Source organism: Rhamphochromis sp. 'chilingali' (assembly GCF_963969265.1).
Source record: "Rhamphochromis sp. 'chilingali' genome assembly, chromosome: 3".
Lineage (NCBI taxonomy): Eukaryota > Metazoa > Chordata > Actinopteri > Cichliformes > Cichlidae > Rhamphochromis > Rhamphochromis sp. 'chilingali'.
Window position 1 is genome coordinate 1,976,098 of NC_137931.1, and position 9,785 is coordinate 1,985,882.

General features: G+C 43.2%; 1 protein-coding gene across 4 annotated transcripts; it reads left to right on the forward strand.

Annotated features, from left to right (window-relative positions):
- Positions 1-340: 340 nt before the first annotated feature.
- On the forward strand, positions 341-9,441 carry ddx4 (DEAD (Asp-Glu-Ala-Asp) box polypeptide 4). 4 transcript variants are annotated; one of them, XM_080879138.1, is made up of 23 exons: positions 341-449; positions 1,073-1,103; positions 1,192-1,243; positions 1,360-1,407; positions 1,488-1,538; positions 2,696-2,716; positions 2,795-2,860; positions 3,114-3,158; positions 3,239-3,268; positions 3,351-3,395; positions 3,726-3,761; positions 3,837-3,872; positions 3,957-3,998; positions 4,082-4,224; positions 6,008-6,160; positions 6,236-6,390; positions 6,481-6,610; positions 6,690-6,856; positions 6,968-7,113; positions 7,215-7,314; positions 7,645-7,915; positions 8,010-8,117; positions 8,191-9,441. In XM_080879138.1, exons 2-23 carry the CDS (start codon positions 1,083-1,085, stop codon positions 8,275-8,277), a joined length of 1,953 nt encoding a protein of 650 aa, XP_080735264.1. In that variant the 5' UTR covers positions 341-449; positions 1,073-1,082; the 3' UTR covers positions 8,278-9,441. The 4 variants fall into 4 exon arrangements, with proteins under 4 accessions (XP_080735264.1, XP_080735266.1, XP_080735267.1 ...); XM_080879140.1 differs by having other exon boundaries at positions 2,795-2,854; XM_080879139.1 differs by lacking the exon at positions 341-449 and adding an exon at positions 771-875.
- Positions 9,442-9,785: the final 344 nt, after the last annotated feature.

The following is a 9,785-nucleotide window of genomic DNA, read 5'->3' on the forward strand; positions in this document are numbered from 1 at the left end:
TTGAATTTAGAGTAAAGGATTTAGTGGTAGTTTAATAAAGCTTTTATATATCACATCCACAGTAAAGGGTTACTTTTTACACAGCTTTTTAAACTTTTCGAACCAACAACTTTTTAAAAAGTTTTTAATATTCTTTTATTATTATAAAAGAATATTAAAAACTGAAAGAAAGCAGAATGACATTTTCCAGTAGTTGTGCAACAGCCTTCAAGTTCTACAATTTTGCCAACAGAACTATATTTAAAAATGTTCTATTAGAAGCTATTTACAGGGGGAAAGTTTATAATTCTTCGTATTTATTTCTTGTATTTTCAAAAATCCAGTTGGGCGGGAAAATGGCGGAAGTTGCAAGTTTGCGGGTTGTGCGCTGTGCATGCGCGCGCCCCATTCTGTGAGCGCACGAGCAGGCTGCACCTCGAGGAAGAATCTCATCTGTGAAGACACTCAAAGTACGGTTATTCTACCTGGGCTAGTTTTACTACATTACTGTCACTTGTGAAACCAATTTTCGAAGAACAAGATGTAGTTATTATCAGTTTTATTAATCCCGTCGTGCTGTTTTTAGTTAGCGCTTCCAATGCTAACAGGTATCGCCTTTGACGTCCACTTGTAGTTTTTTTTGGTTTTGAGTGTATTCTCGAAACAGCGCTTTAAAAATGACTAATTTTAACTGTGCAAACACATGACTTAAAGCGTTATTTCGTGTTTGCGTCTAAATTGAGGGCGGAAGTTAGCCGCCGCCCTGCTCCCGCGTGCTCGATGTGTCTTGATTAGCTAGAAGAAGCGCGAAGTCATTTTCTGTACTTCAGAGTGAGCATTTAGAGCCACATTTGCTTTGCAACAGTCGACGTTTTGATTAAAGACACTTGCGCATTGTAAGTGTTTGTTAAAACAATTGTATTGTTTTAAGTGCATTTCACTTCTCGCGTGGTAGTCGTCACGTGCCAGATTCTCAGGAAAAGTTTAGCTTTTAATGTCGGAATGAAAGCGACAAAAAAAAAAAAAAGGGGGGGGGGGTGTCTTTGTTATCGTACGTGATTTACAAAATTTCTTGTGGTACTTTTTTCCTCAGGTGAGCAAGAATGGACGAGTGGGAAGAACAGGTAAGCTAGTGTAATATCCGAAGGCCACGCGTACGCACTTCGCTGAGCCAGTCAGGCAGCGTCCGACTGAAATTGCCCATGTTTACAGGAAACCGCTACCTCTGGTACTTGTGCACTCACCAGCCACACCTCAAATGCAGGTATGTTCCACTTCAGATTGTCTGCTTTAATTCTTTCTTCCAAGGGTTAAAATAAAGATTGGAGGCAGGTTAAGATTTATTTTGGTTTTATTCTGTATTTTAAAACATGTTTTTAGGTACACAAGGAGATTTCTGGAGCTCTGATTGTGGTGAATTTCAAAGAGGTGAGTGTAGAAAGACGATGGAGCCCTTACAGGAAGCGTCTTGCGTGACACTGAGGAGTGATTTAAAAGTGTTCTTCCAGGTCGTGGTGGACGGGGCAGAGGAAGAGGATTTAAAAACTCATCCTTCTCAGGTGCGCATTTAACACTCTGTTTAAGAAGTAGTATAATTGTCCTTTGAGCAAGTAAACGTATGAAAATTAGCATTATGTATGAGCTGTGAGGTGAAAAGCCAGTAGGCGTGTGTGTGTGTGTGTGTGTGTATGCCCGTCATTTGGCAAGCAATCATAGCTTTAAATAAAAAATATCCACCAACCTCTGGAGTTTCACCTGCAGCAATTAAGTTTCTTTTTTTGGTGACTGGTGAAGACCCATGTGAGCAAGGGAAACTGGATATGACATGCAAGGGCTGCATCTAAACACTGAAACTGACACTGTTTGGCATTTTAGTGGTGAAATTGTCCTGGATAATCCTCATTTCTGGATGACAAATTAGAGTAGATTTGATGTGGAAGAATGCTTTTTGGGATTGCATACAGCAGGGGTGTCCAATTTCAGGCCTCTAGTGCCTGTGCCCTGCAGGTTTTAGATCTCACCTTGGGTCAACACACCTGAATCAAATGATTAGTTCCTTAGCAGGCTTCTGGAGGACATGTTCAGGATGTAATTTATCCATTCAAATCAGCTGTGCTGGATCATGGACACATCTAAGACCTGCAGGACACCGGCCCATACAGTGTAAAAGATGAAAAGTGGAGGCAGTGTAATAGTGCATTAAACCTGTTTATCAGCCTCCATGGGGTTAAAGCTGTTGTTGCACAGACAGTCCTGAGCTCAGAAAATACTTTTCCTGATGAACTTTTGGAGGTTTTCCTGATGACTTCATGGCCCTAATGTCTCAATTTGGCTCACTACTGAATAAAACGTGTCCGTTCTTGTTCATTTTGATCATTCTGTGTCAGATTTATGCACTGTGCTCAAGACATTACTCCATCAGTGTGTGCTTTCAGTCAGACCCAGCTCTTATTTCAAAATGACAATGTTTGCAGCTAGAACAGTTGCCCCCCGCTGCTCGTTTAAAGAATGTTGCGTTATGGCACTTGGCTCTAGTTTTCACACCACAAGGTTTGCTTGATACTGTCACACACAGTACTTATCACGGAGGTGCCAATGGAGGAGCATGCAGGTGGTGGGAGAAATGGTTATCACGTTGTAGTAGGTGCATTTAGACGATTGTCGAAGGTATCTAATTTTAGTTATCTGATTTTTTTTTTTGATTTTTTTTTTTAAGGTGCTGAGGACAGTGCAAACGGTAAGCATGAAGAGTATTACATGAGCTGTTGTAGTTTTCCTCATTGTGTTTCCTGAGCGTTGCGTTTCTTCCTTTCAGATGGTGACAGCCAGAATAATACAGCAGAAAGGAGTAGCTTCAGCCGAAGAGGAGGCCGTGGTGGGGGTGTGTGTGTGTGTGGGGGGGATATATACTGTTGGTCATCTCAGTGGAATGTTAGGCATTTGTAATACAGTTTCACAGATTATGAAAACTCTTCAAATTACAAATGCTGAAAGAAAAACCCTCAACTAGCAGTGTGAAAGAGGATTAACAAGCTCGTTCAGTCAGTAAAGCAGTGGTAATGCTGTACCAGTATGCATATTTATGCTGTAGTGAATAGAGCTGTTGATGGATGTAATATAAGTTGTGTTATCAGGGCGTGGCAGAGGATTCGGCAGAACGGATCACGGTGATTTTGACGGTAATAACTGGAATATTGACGTGTACGTCTGTTTGGCTTTGAGCTGGAACGCGTCTGACTTGATGTTCTTATTTTTACAGCCAATGAAGAGAATGGTGACCATACAAATGGTAGTGTTAATATTCCCATTAAGACACAAAAGTAGACTGAAAGAAATGCTTGTTTACAGTGTGAGCATTTTCTGCTTTTCAGTGTCGAGAGGAAGAAGAGGGGGCAGAGGAGGAAGCTATAGGCAAGGTACGAGTCTGATTCCACTCGTGGTGGGTTTTTTCCACTGCATGCAAATGCCACATTGACTCGTACTTGTTAGTGCTTTTTTACTACAAGCCTTAATCACACATTCACATGCATTCATACATGTATTGTTTTTCCTATGGCCTAAGCACTGTGTAAACTAAATGTTCACACACTCGCACTCCAGTGGGTGCACGTCGGGCTTCACCTGGGTTGGAAAAGCTGAGGGTCGATTAGTAGACTGCTGTGGCTCTGCAGACCTCCTGATAAATTTGATTGCAGTCAGTGTGGATTTTGAGTAAGAATAGCAGTTAATTGACTTGTGTTTTAAAGGTGGTGAGCAGGGTGGCAGAGGCGGCTTTGGAGGAGGTGAGTGAACGAGCAGTTCTGATCATGTGCAAATCTGTCAGAGGTGTCAGAAGTGTAATTTGTGTTGTGCTGCAGGCTACCGTGGGAAAGATGAAGAGGTCTTTGCTCAAGGTTGTTTTTCATTATTGACCTCAATGATTCAGTGCACATAGGTTTGAAAGATTTACTGATGTGGCTGGAATCTGTGTAACACAGGGAACCAGGATACACCTGCAGAGAAGACAGATGAGAGTGATAGTAAGTTAAACTTCCTGTTCACAGATCTGCAGCATGCCAGCTTTATCTTCCATTATGTGCAGCATTTCTGTTTCTCACTGCAGGACCCAGGGTTACCTACGTTCCCCCACCACCCTCTGAAGATGAGGAGTCCATTTTTTCCCATTATGAGTCCGGTGTCAACTTTGACAAGTACGATGAGATCTTGGTGGATGTCAGTGGAACCAACCCACCACCAGCTATAATGGTAAGAAATGTTAGGGGGCAATCCAGTAGGTACACAAATCTGTTATCAGCAGTTCTTTGCTGGCTTGGTACAAAACTGGTTACATCAGTGTGTGACACTGATGTATGCATGCAGTACAGGTGCATGCATACATCAGTGTGTGACACTGATGTATGCATGCAGTACAGGTGCATGCATACATCAGTGTGTGACACTGATGTATGCAAAATGAACATTTTCATGCCTGTCTGAGGAAAGTGTGTAGTGAGGGGTTTTACAGCATTAAAACATCTATAATAATTGTAAAAGAAATAAAGTTGGGTACTTCGGATTTCACCTATCGCAGGTTATTTTTAGAACGTAACTACCGCGATAAACGAGGGATCGCTGTATACCATAAGGAAATGGAGCTGGCGTGTAATTTCTTTTCAAGTGGTCAGATCAGCTGTTCATGAAAGATTTTGTGTAACTAGTTCAGTCTACTGGAAAAAACCTGTTAAGATCTTATTTTTAAAGCCAAAGGAGCACACGTTGTGATTGCGATTCCATCACTTATTTCTCCTTGGCTCCGCTTTGAAAGTAAGCAGCTTATCAAAGACGTTATGTTTGTGTGAATGTAATTGCCTGCTGTGGCATGTTAGAGCCTGCATTTACTCAAGAAAAATAACGTATTATTTTTAATGTTAAACCAAGATGGCTGCCAAGTGGTGAGACTGTCTTGTAGAATTGAGTTTTATTATTTGAAGTTGATGTTTGTATGCATTTCAGGGACAGCTGTGAGCCATTTAACGATGCAAACGTTGAGTTGACAGAAAGGCGAGACTTTCTGCAGCCTGTAAGATGGCTGTTAACTTGTAGGACGGCACACAGGAGCAAGTTAATACACAAGACTTGCAACACTTGCGTTAGTTTCTAGTAGGGCTGTGCGATATGACAAAAATCTCATATCAGATAGAAGACATTTATCGTCCTGACAACGATATAAATCACAAAAATGTAACATTTTCTGTAAATTCTGTGAATCTCGGGCAGCTCGACTTGCGTTTAGTGTTTCCAGCTGCGCGTCCTTTACCTGAATTCAAGTATTTTAACCGATGCATGAAACGATACATTTTTAGACATAAGCTGTAACGGCCGCCGTTTTCTCTCAAACTTTGAGTCTAAGCTTTATTTTTTAGCACCTGACGGCTCTTTTTTTGCTTCTCATCCGTAAACTCTGCATACTCTTTGATGTGATTCAGTTTATTTTGAAAAGTCTCAACAGGATCTTGAGCTTTATTGTGAAAGGTTTACGTGGAAAACAAACAAGCGGACAGCAGAGCCACGCGATGATTTTACCGTTGCTAACAAAAACATATAAAAACAGGCGCTATTCGTCTGTAGTGTGGTTACATTAAATATAAGAGAAAGAGAGAACTGTAAGAAATTAATACAACCACTACAGTGACCATCAAAACCATGAAAAAATATTGCTGTAAACAGTTTATTTTACGACACCACGAAACAAACGACAGCATAATAGGAAACGACAGACGGTTTTATATCGTCATCTGATATATGTGGTTATAGTGAACAGCCCTAGTTTCTAGTATAACCGTGCAGATGGACACCATTCTGGTCAGATTTCTGGTGACTTCCCGCACTGGTTGAAGGAGCCGGCTCTGTTATAGTTGGAGCTGTTTGGAAGCAGCTCTAAGGCTGAGTTCAAACAGCTGCGTGAAACCTGAAGTAATTTAAAGCATGGTGTCACAGCAATATTGACTTGCCCTCCATGCTGGTGTACATTTCTTCTGCTTTCTCTCAGACATTTGATGAAGCAGCGCTGTGCGAGTCCCTAAAGAGAAACGTCAGCAAGTCTGGTTATGTGAAGCCCACCCCTGTGCAGAAGCACGGCATCCCCATCGTTTCTGCTGGCAGGGATCTCATGGCCTGCGCCCAGACTGGCTCTGGTAAAACGGTACGGTTTGGGAGAGTTGAACCTGGGTGTAGACCTGCTTGTGGACAGAGGTTAAATGTGGTCTCCCTCCACCAGGCTGCCTTCCTGCTACCAATCCTTCAACAGCTGATGGCAGATGGCGCGGCGGCCAGTTGCTTCAGTGAGACGCAGGAGCCTGAAGCCATCATTGTGGCGCCAACTAGGGAGCTCATCAACCAGATTTACCTGGAGGCCAGGAAGTTTGCCTATGGGTGTGTTTCTTTGTCAAAGCCAAAGAATAAGTGAACTCCACCAACATGTAGATAGAAGGTAAATTCAAGATGTTTGTCTCCACTCTGCAGCACATGTGTGCGACCTGTTGTAGTGTATGGTGGGGTCAGCACTGGACACCAAATAAGAGACCTCTCCAGGGGCTGCAATGTGTTGTGTGGAACACCAGGACGACTGCTGGACATGATTGGAAGAGGAAAGGTAAGGCCGTTTAAAGGTACCATCGATTGGATGACAAAATTGTGCAGCGCTTTCAGATGCTAATAAATGTGTGTTCCAGGTTGGCTTGACCAAAGTGCGTTACTTGGTGCTGGATGAGGCTGACCGCATGTTGGATATGGGCTTTGAGCCTGACATGCGCCGCCTGGTGGGCTCTCCTGGGATGCCATCGAAAGAGAACCGTCAGACTCTGATGTTCAGTGCTACTTTCCCCGAGGACATCCAGAGGTCTGCTGCCAGTTTGTACTCCTGACATACAACCAGGTCTGAATGCCTGCCAGCTCATCTCAGTGTGTGTGTGTGTGTGTGTGTGTGTGTGTGTGTGTGTGTGTGATATAGGCTGGCAGCTGACTTTCTAAAGACTGACTATTTGTTCTTGGCCGTGGGAATTGTGGGTGGAGCCTGCAGTGATGTGGAGCAGACATTTGTGCAGGTCACCAAGTTCGCTAAGAGGGATCAGCTTTTAGACCTCCTGAAATCAACAGGTATTTCAAGCTTCTGGGTTTCCAGTGTTGAGAAGAACTAAAGGTCAAAACAAACGATAGCTCAGTGTAACCGAACTGTGTGTTGTGGGTTTGTGCTGCAGGATCGGCGCGCACCATGGTGTTTGTAGAGACCAAGAGACAGGCTGATTTTATTGCCGTAATCTTGTGTCAGGAGAAGTTTCCAACTACCAGCATTCACGGGTAAGTGGTGTTTGTGTGTTTACTGTGGCTTTCATGGAGATGGTTGTCCTTTGTGTGACGTACTCACACATGCACTGATAACACAGTTCCACCCCCACACTTGCCTCTGTAAACTACCACTGTGCTATACTTAATTTTGTGCAATAACCCAAACTGTAAATAAATTGTGTGTATATATGTATATACATAGTTTTCTTTGTTCTAAATACTGTTCATATGTATATAGTGCTGCAGAAACTGTGCACCTCACCTTTCTTCCCCCACATGTCTGGAGATGCTCTAGATCTCACTGTACATCTATTCTATTCTATGTGCTGTGCTGGCTGCCAGTGACCGTGAGCAGTGGCAGCGAGAGCAGGCCCTTGGAGACTTCCGCTCTGGCAAATGTCCTGTCCTGGTGGCAACCTCTGTAGGTGCCCGTGGACTCGATATTCCAGATGTGCAGCTCGTGGTGAACTTTGACCTACCAAACAATATCGACGAGTATGTCCATCGTATCGGTAGAACCGGCCGCTGTGGCAACACCGGGAGGGCAGTGTCCTTCTATGATCCAGAAGCTAACAGTGAGTTGGCTCAATCACTGGTCACAATCCTGTCCAAGGTGAGAACGCTGCACTACAACTACACAATGTGCATCACCACAAGTGCGTAAGGTGACACCTGAGTGCTTTAAGCGAGATGTTTGGGATTGGCAGGCCCAGCAGGAGGTTCCCTCGTGGTTAGAGGCGGCTGCGTTCAGCGGCCATGGCCCCTCTGGCTTTAACCCACCCAGGAAACATTTTGCCTCCACAGACTTGAGGAAGGTAACTGGTTCAAGTTGTTTTGCACTGAATTCTCTGAGATGTTGTAGTGTTTCACATTGTGGTCCTTCTTCAGGGTCCACAGGGAGGCCTTTTCCAGGACAGCAGTGTAACGAGCCAGCTGGCAGCACAGACGGCTGCTGACGATGAAGAATGGGAGTGAGAGCGGCGCAGTCGCACAGCAATGATCCCAATTTTCTAAATTGTTGAGCTTGTTGGTGTTTTTAGTTTTGTTGGAAGAATAGTTTGTCACAGGCCAGAGAGTTAAAATGTTAGTACAGATAAAGTACTGTCATCAATATGTTGTAAAGTCTGTTTGTTTTGGGGTTTTCTTAGTTTTTTTTTTTTTAGTTTTTTTTTTTTAGTATTACTTTTTTGGAGTTAAACAGTTTTTGTGTAAACAGCGTGTCTTACTCAAAGCCAATCTCATTGTAGTTCTGTTTCTTATCTGAATAAATGTTTAAAGCAACACTTTCATTTATTACAGCCAGCTCAGTAGGTCCTTCAGGAATGATTCAAACACACCTGGAAAACCCAGCTGCTGCCTGGAAATCGATTAAATTCATTCATTCACATTCAATCCATTTCCAGACAGGTGCCGAGTCCCAGTGCGCAGTGGTCTGCTTCCAGTCCCAGAGATGGTTGATGTGGATCAGGAGGACCCAGCACCTCTCACGATGTATTCAATCACTGAGCACTGGGACCCAGAAGGGGCGTTTCCATGGAGGTTGCTGGGCTGAAGGCCTTTAATATCCACAGTATTCCTGAGTTCGTGCAATTACACCTGATTGAAAGCGGAAGATTAATTTTTTTTTTTTTTCCTGCTTGCACTGTTGATGCTTGCAGGGTTACACCTTCAGTGTTCATAAGTTTCTCTCACTGCAGTTTCTTTCACTTGGCTGAAATAGCAACACGTTGTGGATACACTAGGTATGTTTTAATAAGTGGCGAGGACAATACATTAGCAGTGCCTCACCCATCACCTCCCACGGACTGATGATGTAAAACTATGGCCCAGTGTTCTCTAGGTCAACATCAAGAGCACCAAGGTGTACAACTACCTGCAACAAAATTGATCAAGTACTGCTCTTTATTTTTCTTAACGCAGCCATAGAGGGCGCTGTTTGTAAACTGAAACATGCTGAAATTAATGGCAACATTTTTCTACATTTAGCTCCAAACCTGATAGAAGTAACTTTTAAGTTTAAACTGCAGATGTCTATTATTAAAAGATACCTCCGTTATAAAGCTTTCAAATGTATTAAAATGTTCATATATTTTTGTATCACATGCCATTACATCCTGTCACACACACACACACACACACACACACACACACACACACACTAATAAGTAAGCTTGAAAAACAGGAAATGCTATGCAACTGTCTCTTGGTATAAATAAATCTGACTGCAATGCCTCGGGTGTGAGTATCACTCGATCACTCACCCGTGCACGTAGCTCTATGAAACTCCTTATGACTGTCTTGTATTCCTTCATCGTATTTAAAAATGTCACACACCACTGACATTTAATTGGTCCTCCGAGCCGGATAGTTGACTGATATTATTATATCATCTAACTGTCCACAGACGGAGTCCTCGGATCCTGACGTTGTGATCGCCTGCACTGCAAACGCTCGCTTCCAGGAAGACGAGGAAAGCCCAGAGT